At 41.4% G+C, this 17,841-nt stretch overlaps 1 protein-coding gene across 5 annotated transcripts in view; it reads left to right on the forward strand.

Moving 5' to 3' along the window:
- ARL15 (ARF like GTPase 15) overlaps window positions 1–17,841 on the forward strand; it is a 381,079-nt gene that overhangs the window by 125,739 nt on the left and 237,499 nt on the right. For all 5 annotated transcript variants that reach the window (XM_074328945.1, XM_074328946.1, XM_019756149.2 and 2 more), the window contains one exon: window positions 12,302–12,446. In XM_074328945.1, the coding sequence (XP_074185046.1) occupies window positions 12,302–12,446 (145 nt within the window). The remainder of the gene's footprint in view (window positions 1–12,301; window positions 12,447–17,841) is intronic.

Raw genomic sequence — 17,841 nt, forward strand, 5'->3', positions numbered from 1 at the left:
AGTATGTCCTGTCCCATTTTCCTTCTACAGGATATTAAAGGTGAAAGGAAAGCAAGACTAGGCAAGTATGGCCAGAACAGCTGTCAGGCATCTGAGCCTCCTAGACATACCCTGGCAGCCCCCATCTTCTTACATGTAATCATTTATCCATAGAAGTATGCAAACAAAGAGGAGAATGCATGTAGTATAGGAGAGCTGAGTATTAAATAGTGCACAAGTGGGACACTGAGAGGGTCAAACATGTTTGCTCAGGACAATCCGGGCTCAATTTTCTACTTACTCTCATCCTGCCCTCACCTTGTTTCAGCCTGACTCTTCTTGGTCATTCCCAAGGCTCTGACATCTTATGTCAGTATATACCCATGGAATTGAAAGGTCAACAAATATCAGTGACTCTTTTATGTCTTTGAATTGTAATAATAGAGAATGTCTGCTATCTTTTGGACCAAAGGACAAAAAGTATAGTTAGTATTGTTTTGGGCTCCCCTGCAGATACCAAATCCGTGGATCCTCAAGTCCCTTATATAAAATGACGTAGAATTTGCATGTAACCTGTACACATCCTCCGTATATTTTAAATCGTCTCTCAATTACTTACAATACCTGATATAATGTAAATGCCATATAAGTAGTTGTATTGTAATGTTTAGGGAATAATGATAAGAAAAAAGTCTACATGTTCCATACAGGCACAACCATCATAGGCATAACTACGTAGTCCGCGTAAGTGACAACCTAACAGTTTTTAAAAACATATTTCTGAGTTTTGGTTGGTTTAATCTGTGGGTTTGGCACCCGTGGATTCCGAGGGCCATCTGTACTCTATTTGGAGGCAAATCCCACAAAAGCTTGGAGTCAGGGCTCTCTCCTTTTATTGTTTAAGATAGCGGGCAGTCAGGGTCCCAGTCTGAAACAAGGTGTGAGCAGTTATCTGCTCCAGCTCTGTGGTCAGTGGCACCGGGCTGGCCAGTCAGAGATCATTCTCATGCTGCAGTGGTGTCTGATACAAGGTGCCCCATAGTCAGAAGTGGCAACTCCTAAACTAATGGTGTTACTGTGGGCAGCCTTGGTTCTTGCAATTCTTTAGCTTTCTCATCCGTTCTGTGAATCGTCAATATCCTTCCAGTAAATCACTTATTCTGGTGTTTGCAACCAGAACCCTGTCTGGTACAGAAGAAAAAGGAGGACATCCTTTTAAAAAAACACTTCGATGTTCAAGTATCATATTTTCCTGGTTGGTTTGGGAATTCCTTTGCTAGGGAGTTGGGTGCCTTATTTGACAATTTAAAAAAAAAATTGTTGATAATGTTCAGACTCCATTCTAGTAAGACCCCAGTTAAATATGTCAGGCCCTTGGGATTCCTCTAATATCTTCACCAACCTGTTATATGATAGCTGTACCATCTGTATAATATATACAGGAACAACATTTAAGACATTTTCGCCTGTATTAATTCCAGGGAATAAAATAAAGCCAATTGTAAAAGCATTTATAATATAAATTAAATCCACATGCTACTTTTAATCTTTTGAAGGAACAGAAGATTATTTTTGTTGGTATTTTATTAGTGATGGATGCTGAGCAAAATCAGTAGATATCTCATAGATAACCCTAAGTAGATCTGCCTTAATCTGTGCGTTTGGCCTTTGCTTGTGAAGTTTGACAGTAGTCAGAAAGTGCCTCTTTAATAAAACACACCTTTGAATAACTCTCACAGATTAATTTCAGCTTTTAAAGTGAGAAGATGGCCTGAACTACCACTGCTGCCAGCTCAGCTGTGAATCTGAAATATCCAGCTGTGCCCTCTCTGTCTCTCCCATCACCAATAACAGACTTTGCAATCAGAATCTGTCTGACACATGTGTTGATGTGTGAGGCGCGATAGCATCTAGCTCACTGTATTGGCTCTTTAGTGCTAGGCCATAGTAAGCATTTGTCTTTGTCAGCAGTTAAAGCAACTGTGATTTGAGGATGCGCAGGGATTACAGACATCCCCCCCGCCCCCCGTTATGCTTTTGTCTAAGTCTTCATAGACACAGCGGAGATTCCTAATCAAAGAGAATTGACTTAACTGTTCAGATAGACCAGTAATGTTTAAAAGCAGTTTCTCCTCTCAGGGGAAGAGAGAAATCCAATGATAGTCCCACTATAGATCACATTATGATCCCTTTTAATAGTTCTTATTACGGCAAACCACGAAAACTATATGTCATTAGCCACCATTGGTATTTGGTGTATCATTTCAGATCTTTGACCAAATGGACAATAAAATAAATCCAAACCCTGAAGTATCTTTTATTATCCACTGTGAGAAGAATCCTAATTGGTGGTCACAAAAATCAGTTTTCATTAGGAAAACACTGTTTTAAGTGAAAAATGTAGTAGTAACAATCATGAAGATATTATCTATTGATTACCCAGCACTATTCTGAGCATTTGGTATACAGCATCTCATTCACTACCTCTAACACTTCTATGAGATGATCCTTATTTTCTAAATTATGAAACATCAGTGAAGTAACTGCTCCAGACAGCAGTAGGGTTCGATTTCGGGCCTGTTTGGCCATGCACTTAATCAAAGCCATATACTTAATCCCTGGGCAGCTCCTCCTGTACATGATGGATGCTGTATCCAACAGTCAGGTTCCAAAGTTGAATGAGAAGTGGTGTCTGCATACAAATGCTCCAAGTCCACTGGGGGAAGATGGACTGTAAATCAACTTGACTCGACAGAATATGAGGGTTATGACGGTGGAATAGAAAGGTGCTAAGGAAGTTTGAGGAAAGTCATCGAAGTCAGACTGAGGGTCACAGAAGTCTTCCTGGAAGAAATGATCATTGAGCTGAAGAAGTTGCTAGGAGCCAGTCAGAGGAAGATGGGGAGAATGATGTGTCGGCAGATGGCTGGCTCCTTTGATGACGTGATGCATGAAGGAGACTGAATCAGGAATTACTCATAGTTCTGTATGATTGTCATAGGGGCCCTGTATATGGTGGGGAAATAACAACAACAACAACTATTACCAGTTAAGTTTTATGTGCCAACCCTGCTTTAGGTGCTTTACAAACATAATCGTATGTAATCCTGGTAACATCCATAGGAGGCCAGAAATGAAGGCAAAGGCCAGATCATAAAGAGCCTTATCTGCTTAGATAAGGAGTTTGAATTTTATCCTGACAGTTCTGGGTGTCAATGGAAAGAGCTTAAATTATGGGAATGACTTGGTGTGCTTTAGAAAGGTCACTGTTAGCATTCCAAAGACTACATTGGAGTTGGGTAAGACCCATGGTAAGGACACCAGTTAGGAGAAGAGACAGTGTGTTATCCAGGAGACAGTGGTGATGGACAAAGTCTTTGGGCTGGAGAGGAACAGGGAGATAGATAGTAGAGACCGAGTTGGACAGATTCACAGGAATTGGTGACTGACAGGAAATGTGGGAGTGAGTACCACTGTTTTGGAGCCTAAAGATTGTTCAGGGAGAGAATGCTCTGTTGTTTCTGAAAATATGGGATAGGATTCCCACTGTTGGGGACTACAGAAAAAACAATTTTAGTTTCACCTCTTCGTTTAACTCTTGTCTGTTACAAGGCTCCCCATTTCCAGTTCCAAAAGCACAAGGAGCAGAGAGAATCTGCTTTCTTGGGATATTTCCTGGGGATTTTTAGGTGATCTTTAAACCCACTTGAAGGTCTACCTAGGGACCCTAGCTCTTTTAAAATATTGTCATTTCCTGACTCAGAACTTGTAAGTGTACAAAATATACAAAAATGCCCTTGTTAAGAAATCTTAAAAGTGTTTGTGTATTGTTAAGCCTTCCTTTCTGCTTAGAAACATTCTGTTTAGATAGTGACCATAAAAGAGATTTAATAAAAAATGTATTAATCTCTCTTTCGCTTTCAGCTAAATTTGTATTTATTTGCTCATTAGAAAAAAAATAGTACATGGTCTGAAACTGACCCAGGTGAAGCCCTGATTTGGGTATATTTATAAATACCCGTATAAAGTTTGGTTCTCATTACAGACATTCATATTTGGGGAATTTTCTGCTGGTTTTATTGGATAATTCTGTTATTATAAAAAATGATAGTTAAAAATTAGATACTCCATCTAGCAATTATAAGAGAAGAATTATATCTTAAAAATAGGGAAGATTTATTTTCTAGTTAGCTTCCTTTCTCAGTTTCTTAGTTAAAACAAAACAAACAAAACAAAACAAAAGCCGCATCCCTCTGATCTATTTCCAACATGACAAGGCCTGAAATTTTGGATAGCAAGGAATATATGAGAATTATGGATTAGAGTCTCTTTAAATCTAATTATCAGATACATGCCCTAACTTTTAAAATCCCACTTTTGGTTCATCTTGAAATATGCGTCCAGGACTCGTGAACGCCGCTGCTGATCAAGGATGCCTGACGCCCAGACGGGGAGCCACGTGGGCCCCGGTCTGGTTCAGCACAGCGGCACTCTCTTCCATTCAAAGTTTCAGATGTCTGCCCCTCTGCAAAGCCGTGAGGCCAATGTCTATAGCTGCTAAGCATGAAATCCCCTGCTTCTGTTTGTTTCTTTTGTTGCCACGAGTTAATAGGGACAGAGACAGGAGACAGCCCAGAACAAAGCAGAAATAATGGAGTATTTCACCCCAAAAAGGAATGTGGATTGAGAAATACAAAGGGTAAGGCAAAGACAGACTTAGTGTCCTGAGGCAGTGTGATGTATTGGCCAGAAGCCTCAGCCCTGGGACAATTCGGGGCCAAAGCCTTCATCTGTGAGCATAGAGCAGCCAGCATGGCCGAAAGGTTTGACCCATCCTCTGTAAAAACAATGTATTGTTTTTCCCACTAGGGTCTTAAAGGGCCACAGGCTTTTTCACCTCAAAGAGTGGATTGCTCTTGTAAGGTGGGAAAGAGTCCACTCCTGGGGTCCTCTGGTGAGCAAAGGCCTCTTCACAGCATCCCATTGCCCTGCTTATTATTTCTGTTGCGGTTGGTATTGTTTTGAACTGATATTCTTGTCACTTGTTTGCAAGACCCTCTATTTACTCCAAGACATCGGGGCATATTTGAAACTCGTTTTTCTTCTTGCAAATGGAAGGAAAGGATTAGCTACCATGTTCGTTATAGATCATCTCCTTCACATATATTTCTACACAACTCAGCTTATTTATTTATGTTCTTTCATACTCTTTTTCCAACACATTTTATTTTGTTTAGAACTTGCTTATTTATTTATTTACTTTATTGAGGTATAATTTGCATATACATATATGTTAAGGAGGAAAATTTGAGTACTTGTGCTTGTAGAGATTTTTTCCCCCACTTATTAACATGCTTGGAATCAGAAATATCTGCAGCCATAATGCGCTTCCCTTAATAGACAAGCTTTGTCCTTTCGAGAGGATAGAAAAAAAAGAGGGGGCGGGGATGTTAAATGAAAGAAGCAAACAGCGGGAAAGAGAAGCCAACAGCACTTTAGTATCCCCTCGTCTTATCTCCCAGCCAGTCCCCTCTCCTCCTTCCTTACTCCCTCATTCAGCCCTGCAGGAAGCCATGCCCTCTAACTCTCCTGGGAGAAAGATGTGGGCCATCTGCCTGCAACGAGAAGAAGTTCTTTAGCCATAAACCTGACAGTGCAAGTAAGGCAGCAGTACCTTACTTGCTGGATCTTCCCCTTCCTCTGCCAGGTACCTGTCTGTTCAGTTACACAGGCAGACTCACTTAATGCACTCCCACTCCCTCAAAACAACAGAAACACCCTGCTTCTGATGCTCTGATCCCTGACTCCAGACATGGCCGGACCAAGGCCAAGAGGACACGAGTAAGAGCTCTGGAGCCCATCAGCCCTGGTTGGAGCCCCAGCTTGGTCACTTCCTAGCTCTCTGGTGCATTTTCATGTCTGTATATCGCCCTAATGCAGAATGCCTCAAAGGTTTCCTCTACATGACACACTCTCAGATATTACATAGAGGATTAGCATTCTCATGACTCAGAAAACGGTTCTGAAGCCAGATTACCAGTGTTCAAATCCTGGCTCCACTTTGGCGTGTTATTTAACTTTTTTGGACCTCAGTTTCCTCATCTTAAAATCAGAAGCATATAGTACTTTTCTCATTGGGTTGTTCAAACTAGTAAGTGAATTAAGACATGCAAACCACTTACGGCGGTGCTTAATAATATTAGCTGCCTTTGGTTTGTTCTTAAGTTAGTAAGGGCACCCAATGCTTCCTCTTACAAAACTAAGCAGCAGTTCTTATAAGTCTGGTAACACATTTTGGTTGTATTTTCAAAAGACAGCTATGTATTTAGCTATTATAGATTCAGAAAATATTTTAAATTGGGTGATTTTAGGTATTTGCACACTTAATATTTTATGTTGAACATATTTAGTGTTAGAAAACGCTTGTAGAAATTGACTTCCTTTTAAGAACTTCTTTTTTTCATCATGAGAGTTGGTGAGAGTCAGAATGTACAGGTACCTATTTTTGGTATTGAAATCAAACTACCTAAGATACATATCCACGTCAAGTTATGGATAAAATTTCTCTTGCTTTTCAGTACTGACTAATTGATGTAGCATTAATCTGACAAGTATTTAATGGGTGCTGTGCCAGACCCCACCCTAGGGCTCCACAGCAAGACCTGGTTATCTGCCATAGGAAACCTCTGGGTTTTGTGTGGTGAGACCTGTATTTAAATGAGCAGGAGAGAGGATGGTGCTTGGGCAGTGACTGCATGGCTGTGGGGAAGCCCCAAAACTGACTGACGAAAACTTTCCTGCAACTGTTCAGAGCTTCAATCAAATTGAAATTATGCTTAAGAATCAAATCATATATTCATAATGAAAAAACAGAGCATCAGTTGAAACAAATGCCAGGTCCCCCAAGGCCGGGTATTTAGCGACATGGGATGGCAGGACATACTGGCAATGCAGGGGCCAGTGCCAGAGCGGCAGGGTTTTGAACAAGACTGTCTAGAGCCCTGAAGTTGAGGGCGACTCTGTCCCTGCTTGGCTGCCGGGCCACCCTTAGTAGCTGTAACATGAAACTTTCTGAACCAATATCAGTCAGGACCAAAGATGAATATGTCTTTGGGTCAGTGTGTGTAATTCTATTGGCTAATAATTTTTTACAGTTACAAAAAAATACACGTGGCACAGTATTAACCGCAGTGCTAGAAGTGTGTGCAAAGGACCAAGGAGTGGCGGAAAGGAATTGGAGACGTCTCAGAGGTGCCAGCCACCTGAGCAGAACTTGGAATAGGAATTTGTGAATTAGAAAAGAGAGGGAAGGGCCTTTCCTTCTGAGCGTACAGGACCAGGGTGGCCTCTTTGAAGGATTCGTGAACTATTTGGAGGCCAGTGGGTATCATTACGGTGGAGACATAGAGGGAATTGAGATGCCTACTTAAGTGCTTTACAGTGCGGACTTGTTGAGCAGTTCTTCACTGAGTCCCTGCTGGTACATTGCTCTATCAGACGTACTGAATGCCTGGCACTGTCCCCAACAGAAATGGGGACATTTTAAGGCAGTCTTGCCGTGGTGCTAGACCACCACACTGAACTGCAAGGTTTCATTTTACCCTTGCCATTTAATCTTTTGCTTATTTCCCCCCCAAATACACGTGTTCACCCTCCTTTAAGCAAATATCCCTCAGGTTCTTTCTTATGCTTTTTGGCTCATTTACTTTTCAATTGAAGTTTATGTGATTCTATGATTTGTCCAAAGTCTAGGACACAGAGTTATTACTGGTGATTCTGATCCTTGCCCTTTCTCAAGACCTTGGCACAGCGTTTCCTCATAGACAATGTTGGTAGAAGCTTGTGGATGCAAGCTAGGGGAAAACATCCTGTGTCCTGACATAATAGGCGAGAGACACTGCGTTCTTTTGAAAAGAAACAAGTCGTAACCAACCCAATGTGGAAAGACCTGTTAACTGAAGCAGTCTAAGCAAGAGACCATGACCTTGGTTACTGGCTCCCCCCCGACACTCCCCCACACCCCCCGCCCTGGGTATAGTAGTTACAATGCAGACTCACCCTGTTCTCTATTCCCTGCTGCAAGTGAAGGCCAAGGGCTGTGCGGCTTTAGTGTCTTTGGTCGGAATGGGATGGAATGGGGCATGTGGAGGCTGCTGTTGGCCGATGGGAGGGAAGGACCACAGTCTGGGCTGCACAGTGGGCTCCCAGGCCCTTGCCCAAGGAAGCTAACTATCACCTAAGATACCTTAGGAAAATGAGCATCGTGGTGAACAGTTATTTGTCCGTGTGGTGCCTTTCTTGTAGCATAATGCATTGAACTGCTTCCTCCTGGAGAAAGGAAGTGGCAGATAGTGTTTAAATGTTACCGGTTAATCACGGGGAGACTGAAGCATGGCTAGGTTTATAGGGCCTGAGCAGAGTTACACAATGCCTCAGTGTCTGGCCTGGGAATGAAGCCTGAGTTTGCCACTTGCTGTCAGGACTGCCGACGGCATTGTGTTCAGCATTGTACGACATTGAAAGGGGCTTACTCTTAACAATGCAAGAGCTGCTTTAGGAGACAGACACAATGAACTTTGGTACAGTATAGTCTAAAGGCCAAAATGAGTAATTTTAAGTAAATTGACTATGAGATCCAGAGCTTCATTAAGTTTTAAAACGAAAAACAAGTGAAAACCCCATACAGCTTTTAGAAACTGACTTAAAAAAAAAAGAGTATTATTCCCCCATTTTAAATAGCATATTCTTAAAAGTCTTATTTTGACACTGTTCCTGTTTAACCATAGGATTTGTTAATTTCAAGTAGCTATTCAAACATTATGTGATTTATTTGAAAGATTCTGCCTTGTAATAATTGTCATCTAACCTTTATGCTTTTTGTCTTCCAAAATACCTTAGTTCCATATTCTGTGGTTTGGGGAGGGCTTTTTTATTCAGACTTAGTTTGGGTCTTCCAGAAGAGTTGGAAATACAGAGCCTGAAATTCAGGAAAGAACTTAGGGGGAGAGGGGAGATGTCATGTCAGGTGTCTTTAACATCTACATGATTGGAGCCATGGGGTTGGAGGTGACATCACTGGGCAGAATATCCAGAGAGGAGATAGAAGAAGAGGACAATGTAGAATGTCACTGCTAGACGCCTTTTATGTCACGAGTGTCTTAGGTGTAGATGACCTAGAATAAATGAACAGGTGATGTAGACATTGATGGGCTTCGCTGCGAAGTGTTTATACTCTGTCTTTTGAAAAGAATGTGAAGATGAAATTCTGGAACTTTTGGCCAAAATATTGAGTAATACTGGTATATGAATAATTTAAACAGGGCCATATAGTAATCAGTCACTGCATACGTATATATACAGTTTCATTTTGTATTTAAGATTTATAATAGTTTGGGCCAGTCGCCCCCCCAGGAGATAGTCCAGGGGAATTCTGGCAGAAGAGCTGAGCAAGAATGGTGGTGACCAGAGCAGGAATAAGATTTCTCCTTCTACCCCCAAGAAAGATCAAGGCAGCCCAATAAGAGAAACCACTGTGTGACTAGTGGTGTTGCCTGCCATAGTTGATCCTGGCAGGGCTCTTCTAAGTGAATAGCTGCCAGCCAGTGGTCCTCTTTGAGGCAATGCATTCATCATATGTGTGTTTCCACATATAACATGCATACATGCTCACAACATGCATATATGCACACATGCATGCATACACAACGTGCATATATATATATACAACATACACATATACAACACACATACACAACATACATACATCTATCTCTTAGAAAAACTCTTATCGAGTCTAGAAGACTTGTTTTTTCATGAATAAAGAAAAATTTGCAAAGTCAGATAACATCAGCCACGTGTCATACAAACCTAGGATGTGATGTGTTTGCATAAAATGCTGTTTATAGTTGTCATTAATCTTGTAGGAGAAGGCATAATGGAACTCAAGGAAGGTCAAAGAAGAACAGCTAATATAATATGATGGTGTGGGTGGGGTTGCAATATGAAGGCAGACAGAAATAATTAGGACTCCTTGGGCTTGAAAAGACTGAGGAAATATGATTAGAGTTTAATAAATTTGTGAAGAATATGGATTAGATGATCACAGAATTGTTTACCAGAAGTAGTTAGAAACTCTTAAAAGCCGAGGAAAACTGAATTTAAGACAAAAAGAAGCTCTTTTGTACCAATAAAAAATCCTGTACATCAAAACCACTTTTGGGAACTGGGCTAACTTCTGGCATCCAAGCAAAATGAAAAAGTGAAGGGTTTCTCTTATTTTGACACTATTTTCTTGAAGTATGGCGGCCCAGAGAGAACATAGATCAAGCTATCTACTAGTCTTTACATTTTCTTTTCTTATGGGAAACTTTAATGTTCATTCTTCATTCAACGGTTATTTATTGAGGGTACATTGTATGCCATGTTCTCTGCTAAGCATGGGAGATACTGGGATAAAAATGGACAGATGTGGTTCCCATATTCTGATGATGAATAAGAAATGACTATAGCCTGTGTGATGAATTCATAAACACGCCGTGTGAGATCTTGACATGAATTGCTAATGTACTCTTAAGAGCAGAGCAGGCAACCCCGAGCTGAAATATGAAAGCTGATGAGTTTGCTAAGCCAAGAGCTGTGGAAGAGGAAATAGCATATGTTGAGTGCGAAAGGGTCAACATGACTGGAGACCAGGGAGGGAGGGGGAGAGTGATGGGAGATGAGGCTGGAAGGGTGGGTTGATGGAGCAGATCCTGGAGGGAATCTACAGACCATGATAATGGTTTGGACCCAAGAGCAGAGGGAAGTAACTGAAGGGGGTTCGACAGATACAATTAGATTTCATTTTCATAAACGATCATAGTGGTTGCCACATGGAGAATAGAGAGAGGGCAAGAATAAATATACTGGGACCAGTGGGAGAGTGTTGATGTTGTCTAGATAATGTTGGCCTGTGAGGGAGAGAAGAGGACAGATTCTAGAGCTACTTCAGGGGTTGTATGGACCGAACTTGTTGACTAACTAGGTATGAGAAGTGAGGGAAAGAAATAATCAAGCCTGATTTATGAGCGAATGAAAGCCAATTAGGCCTCCAATTTTATCTGAGTAAGAGGAATTAGCACAGCCTTTTTATAAGTACCTTCTCCCATGATCTCCAGATGACGCAGAAGTCCCTAGGTCTGCCTGCTGCCCTACCTCCCCGTCTTTCTTTCTCTCTAGAATCATTCAGGGCCTAAATACTTCAGGTTCTACGAGCTGGTACATAGTTGGCCCTGCTGGGTGTCAAATAAGTAGAAAGATCAAAAAGTGCATGAATGATTTCCAGGTCCCCAAAAGCCCTTGTCCTTGACTCTCGCAGAGCGAGCAGGTGTGTGCACTGCACAAACTACATGACAGTTTGTAGTACCCGGAGCTCAGTTGACTTGAAACAGAATATAGCAAAGGTCAAGATGGCAGTGACGCTATTCAGTGATTTTTTAAAGTAGTTTATTTTGAAATAATATCCAAAAGTTGTAAGACTAGTACAAGGAATTTTCCTAGAGACTGTTTACTCAGCTTCACCAGTCACTAGCATTTTACCATGTTTGCTTTATCACACTCCCCGCCATGTAGAGATGGAGATGGTGATGGAGAAAGAGATTTAGAACTTTTCTTAGCCAGTTAATTGGCAGGTGTCAAGACCCTTCACTTCTAAATACTTAAGTATGTGTTTTTTCAGAACAATGATTTTCTTTATATAACCACAGTGCAATGGTTAAATTCAGGAAATTTAACCTTATGTAATACTGTTATCTAATATGCAGTCTCTATTCAGCCCTCACCTATTGTCCTAATAATGTCGTTTGTGGTATTTTTCCTCGTTTGATCCAGGATCCAATCCAGGCAGCACTGCATTTTGTTATCATCTATAATCAGGAACAGCATATTTGACTTTTGCGACATTGAGATTTTAGAGGAGAACAGGCCAGTTGTCTTGCAGAACGCTCCTCAGACTGGTTTTGTCTGATTTCCCTATGCTGAGATGCTTAGATGCTAGTTGTACAATTTTGGTAGGGAAGCTGCATCATGATGTCACGCCCCTTGCTGTGTACCTGTCACAGCAGGAGGGGGGCTGTGAAGTCTGAATCTGTGTTGTCCTTGAGGATGGTAACTTGGATCACTCAGTTCAGGTGGTGTCTTCCGATTTCTCCACTCTAGAGTTCATTTCCTCCTAAGAAGTAATAGGTTATTTAATTACTTCTTAATACTTGGTCATTGGAAGTATTGCTAAGCTTTGTGTCCATGGTGTGATTCTAAAGAGCCACATTTCCCCCTCTCTCGGCAGTGTTTTAGAGCCCTCTGCTGCAAAGGACCACCGCCTGCACGACCAGAATATGACCTGGTTTGCATAGGCCTCACCGGTGCTGGCAAGACCAGTCTGTTGTCAAAGCTCTGCAGTGAAAGCCCCGACAACGTAGTGTCGACCACAGGTGGGTACCACGCGGGGCCTTTATTTCTTATGCTTTTTGTGCTCTCCCCACTCCTTCCCTCTCCACCATTTGCGGCTAAGTGCTTCAGCCAGTTTATTTATTTTTAGATACTGTTTTTCAAAATAGATTTGAGGGAAGCTTTAATAGCATTAACTGGCACCTTCTATCCCTCTCGTTGGTCATTTCAGTGTCAGTGAATAAATCACACTCAGGAAAAATTACACAAACTAGCCGTGAAACCTGGAATTCTAGTACTGTAAAAAAATGGATTCATCTCAGGCCCACAGAGTATCCTCTCTTGATATGTCACTGTAGCCTTTTTGTGTTGGTGAGACATTCTCTAAACAGTGCAACTGCTGGCGTCTATATCTCCTTCCCTCAAATAATCGGTGCCGGGACCGTTGGTCAGGTGAACCATGTTCCCTGAGATGGCCGAGAAAGTCAGTGTAGGCAGTGACCCTCAGTCAGGACATTTTGCTCCCCAGGGAGCAATGTCTGAAGACATTTTGGTTGTCACACTGGAGAAGGGTATTGACTTTTCCTGGGCGGAGGGCGGGGATGCTGCTAAACATCCTACAAGGCACAGGGCAGGCTCCGACCAGTGAGAATTACCTGGCCCAACGTGTCCGTGTGCTACCTAGAGCTTTTGTCACTTCCCAAATGCTTCCTCTTTCTCCCCTGACAATGAAGCAGGAAAGAAGAGCATAAATCAGAGAACATAAGGGAAAAACAGTTGTAGGAGATAAAGAACTGTGCTGTCACAGGAGGAGCCGACAAGCGGTGGGACATTGTCTGGGAAAGTCAGGAAGATGGTTCATTCAGCCCGCTTTTTATGAGCAGGACCTACCACGTGCGAGGTCCAGTGTGAGGAACTGGCAATAAGCAATAATCCCAACATTCCAGGAGACTGAGTCTACTGGCCACATAGACATTAACGCCATGTCCAGAAATATACAAAGGAGCAGGAGTGGTTGGTGTTGCTTGGAATGGGGAAAGGGAAGGATGCATGATGAAATTTTCTATGTTGGATCTTGAGGGTAGGTAAGCTTAGCAGTCAAGCAGGAATAAGAGCTGGATGGGAGAAGAAAGAGGACGTCAGGACAGAGGGAATGTTTGTGCGAAGGCAGAGGGGCCCAGAACAGATTGGACCTCCTGGGAATCACATTTTGTGTGGCTGCAGTGCATGGTTAGTAGAATGCCAGGAGTCTAATCACAAGAGACAGGCCTTGGCCAAATCATGGCCATCTTTTATCCGGTGCTCAGGAATTTGAGCTCTTCTTGTAGATAGTGCAGAGATGTCTGTCTCTTAAGCAAGGAAACTATGTGATCATGTATCCGTTTGAGAAGGCTCACACTAGCCATGATGTGGAGACTGAATTATAGGACACATTGTTAGCCATTAATGAAAGCAGTGACAAGAGAGAGGGAGGGGAGAGGAGGGGGAGGGAGGAAGGAATAGATAGCTAGAACTCTTATTTGAGGGCTAGGGCTAGAATTAACCAGGCTTGTTGGCCAGTGGGTTTGGAGGGTGAGAGGAAGAAGCCAAGGATGATGACTCAAGTCCTGGCTCAGGTGATGGGTGGATGATGGAGTCATTAACGAGGATTTCCTTATAAGTAGGGAAACATCGATCACCAAGAAGGAAGGAACCTTACATCAGTTCAGATTAGGTTTTGTCACCAAATATGTTAGGAAAAAAGTGCAGGTTTTGAGAGCTTTTCCGATTTTAGAATTGTGAATAAGAATCTGTGACCTGCAAAGAAACAAAGACATAGTTCGATTAAAGGATGAGGGGGGAAAAGGATTCATGACGACTGGTGAAACCACAGAGAGGATGAGCAGAACTCAAGCCTAGGTTTTTGCATGACACTGTTCCCAATTACTACCTTCCATTTCTGCCAGACAGAATTGAGCTCTCCATGCTCAAACCTCTGTACGTTGTGCATATTTCTACAATGTAGTACCTGTAACACCGCTGTTTACATGTATGTCTTCCCATCCTTGGGTGTAAACTCCTATGGGCAGATGACAGCATCTTACTCAGCTTTGTGAGATCCTGGCATAAGTTTTGGGCATAGTTACGGATGTTTGTTGAATGAATAAACAGACAACAATAAATGAATCAATATATTTTTACATAAAATGTCATACCTCTGTGAGCCTCACAACAGCCTTATATGGCAGCTAAGATTCTTTTTCCATATTCTGTCTTCAAATCATCTGAGACTCAAAGATAGGGCAAAGTGGCTGTTGTCACACAGCTAGTGACAGAGGTCAGTTGCCAGTTCATGTCTTCAAATGAAGCTTAATGGTACCCAGGGCTTAGAAATTCTGATGGGAATATGTATTTGCTGTTTGTGACATTATGGATATCTGTTGAGAAATGTGTTATGTAATTACATAAACATTATTAACTTAATTGTTTTAAAGCAAAGCAACTTCCCCCAAAATGCATAAAAGTAATCCAAAGTAACTTATCAGACATATAAACAAGAAGCACTATTGCTAGAAGCACAGTTTGGAATTGTAATGTAAAAAATTATCTGTAAATAATATTTTTATAATTTATTATTTGTAAGTTACAATAGAATATGTTTTATATTTGCTTTAATTAACTGTTTTAATAAGGTTTTCCTTTTCCTGGAACCAATTGCAACATTGTGTGCTAGTTGATTTTCTGATGAATTAGATATTAAGTTGGCTAACATTTGGAAATTAAGCTTCTCCAAGTTGTCATTATGCTGAACCAGGCACAGTGCTTTTTGGGTGGCCTCTTTGGAGGTCTCTACCATCAACAAGTTTATACCCAGGTTAGGAAGATAAGTATTCAAATGATAAATAGTTTACATTTATTGAATGTTTAATATATGCCAGGTACTAAGACAGAATGTGATATGTGCTATACTTATGAAAGTTAAAAGAGAGAGTAATCCTTTCTCATTTGGGGAATGAAACAAGACCTCATTTGAGTAAAGCCTCATATGATGTGTAGGATCTAAGCAGAAGGGAATAGGGCGAGGAGAGTAAGGATAGGAAACATAGGGTACATTCAGAGAACAGTTAGTGGTCTTGCTAGGTTGAGGCCCAGGATGCAGAGATGTAGGATGTGTTGTGGCCCGAAGCTAGAGACTGGAGAAGCTGTTGAGAGAGACCTGGAAAATGGAGAGCTGATCCACCAGGGGCTATTATTGTGGAGATGGAGAGCTCGAGGCAGATGTGATTGATCCTGTAAGACTGGCAATCATATTGGGGATTAGAGAGGAGAATAAAGGAGGAGAAAATAATCAGATATGACTTAAGTTTCTAGCCTGGTGATTGAGTGAATTATAAAAAGTAGGAGAAACATGACAGGTAAACATGACAGTAAAAGATAGTGAGTCTAGTTTTGGAGATGGTAATTTTGAGGTGTCGGCAGGCCTTTTAACAATGATCCAAATGCCAAACAACAAGCTGACTCGAGAGAGTTTGTAGCTGGAGATCTAGATATAAGAACTAACTGAACTGTGGATTTGGATGAGATGGCTGAGGGGATGATAGGTAGAGAGAGGGAAGGAGAGTGCTAATCACAACTGTATATCGTTCATTCTTTCTGCATTTATTAAATGCCTGTAGGCGTTAGAGTAGAAACGAACCTGAGGCATGATGGGTGGTGAGCAAGCAGAGGGAATGAGGTATGGACTATCCTTTTCTCTCCTTAGCCTCTTGGCTGAGATTGCACATAGATTACTCTTTCAAGAAAATAGACAGAAACAGAGGGAGTATTGTTAAGGGAATTAGTTTTTATAAGGAAAGGTGCCATGTGAGCCTGCTGGTCGACAGAGGTGTCAAAGTGGTGGTCAGGGAGAAGGAAACACTGAAGATGCTTGAGAGAGGTCAGTGAGTGCAGGAATGAATGAGGACTTCTGATTCTGGTCAAGAGAGAATAACTAGAACTGGTTTACCCTCCCACCTGAAATAATGGGGGCGGGGGTGACAGGAGATGGAGAAAATATATGAATGAGCTTTCAGGAAAGTGAATATCAAGCAATACAGGTTAGTCATCGCTGAGAGATGAGAAACAAATGAGGTGAGCCCTACACTTGCCCCAGCTTACTGCCCTGAGAGAGTGCCGAGGTGGTGGCACAGTTCTAGTGGAAACTGAACCGACTCCCTGCATTGACAACATGGAGATGAGAGCGGAGAGACCAAGGCAGCTAGAGTTCATAGGATATAATACAGGAGAGGAGGAAGTTGTACAGAGTGAACATTAGAGAGCTGCAGAAGGTCTCCCTTCAGTATCCAGCAAGGTATTCAATGCATGCACATGAGGAAACTAGTCAAAGCTAAGGAAAGAACCATCTGAAAGGGCTGGAGGGAACAGTGCCTTGTATTCACACAGGCCTGAGAGTTCGGCCTATTTCCACTAAGTGGACTGGAAAAGTCATAATTCACGAATATGGGTAGAATATTCAGAAAGGTCTTGCCTCCGGAATCAGCCCTAAGCTGAGCACTGCTCTGAACCCACCTAATAAATCATATTAAGACCAAAGTCTCAAATCATTTTTTAGTAATTTTAATGGATCCCAGAACAAAAGCATGGAAGATTTCCAGGAAACAAAATTTTCCAGCACTTCAGGTAAAATCCACAATGTCTGACATTCAGTCAAAAATTATCAGGCATGCAAAGAGGCAGGAAAACATGATTCATAATGAGAAGAATAATCAATCAATTGGAACTGATACAGATATTAGAATTAGCAAAGAAGGACATTAAAACTGTTGTGATAACTGAATTCTACATAAAGTTAAGATATGGAAGATATTAAAGGGAAAAAAACATAAAATTTCTAGTGTATATTACAATATCTGAAATTCAATATGCACCAGATAGGATTAATGACAGGTTAGACATTATAGAAGAGAAGGTTTATAATCTTGAAGGCATTAGCATTAGAGACTATCCATAGTAAAGACAGCAAGACACAGAGGACAAAATGCAAAAACAATCAGTGAGCTGTGGGACAACTTCAAGTCACCTAATTTATGGGTAATTGGAATCTGTGAAGGTGAGGAGGGGACAGTGAAATGGACAGAAATAATACTTGAAGAAATAATGGCTGAAACATTTTCAAATTTGAAAATAACTGTAAACGGATCCAAGAAGCTCACTGAAATGAACCCCAAGGCCAAGAGACATGAACAAAACTACACTAAGGTACAGCATGATGAAACTGCTCAAAACTGGTGATAAAGAATGTGATGGTTAATTTTACGTCTCAACTTCGCTGGGCCACAGTACTCAAATATGTGGTCAAAAATTATTCTGGATGTTTCTTTGAGAGTGGTTTTTTATAAAATTAATATTTAACTCATTGGATTTTGACTAAAGCATATATTCCTCTCTGTCTAATGTGGT

The sequence above is a fragment of the Rhinolophus sinicus genome, linkage group LG03 (assembly GCF_036562045.2).
Source record: "Rhinolophus sinicus isolate RSC01 linkage group LG03, ASM3656204v1, whole genome shotgun sequence".
Classification (NCBI taxonomy): domain Eukaryota; kingdom Metazoa; phylum Chordata; class Mammalia; order Chiroptera; family Rhinolophidae; genus Rhinolophus; species Rhinolophus sinicus.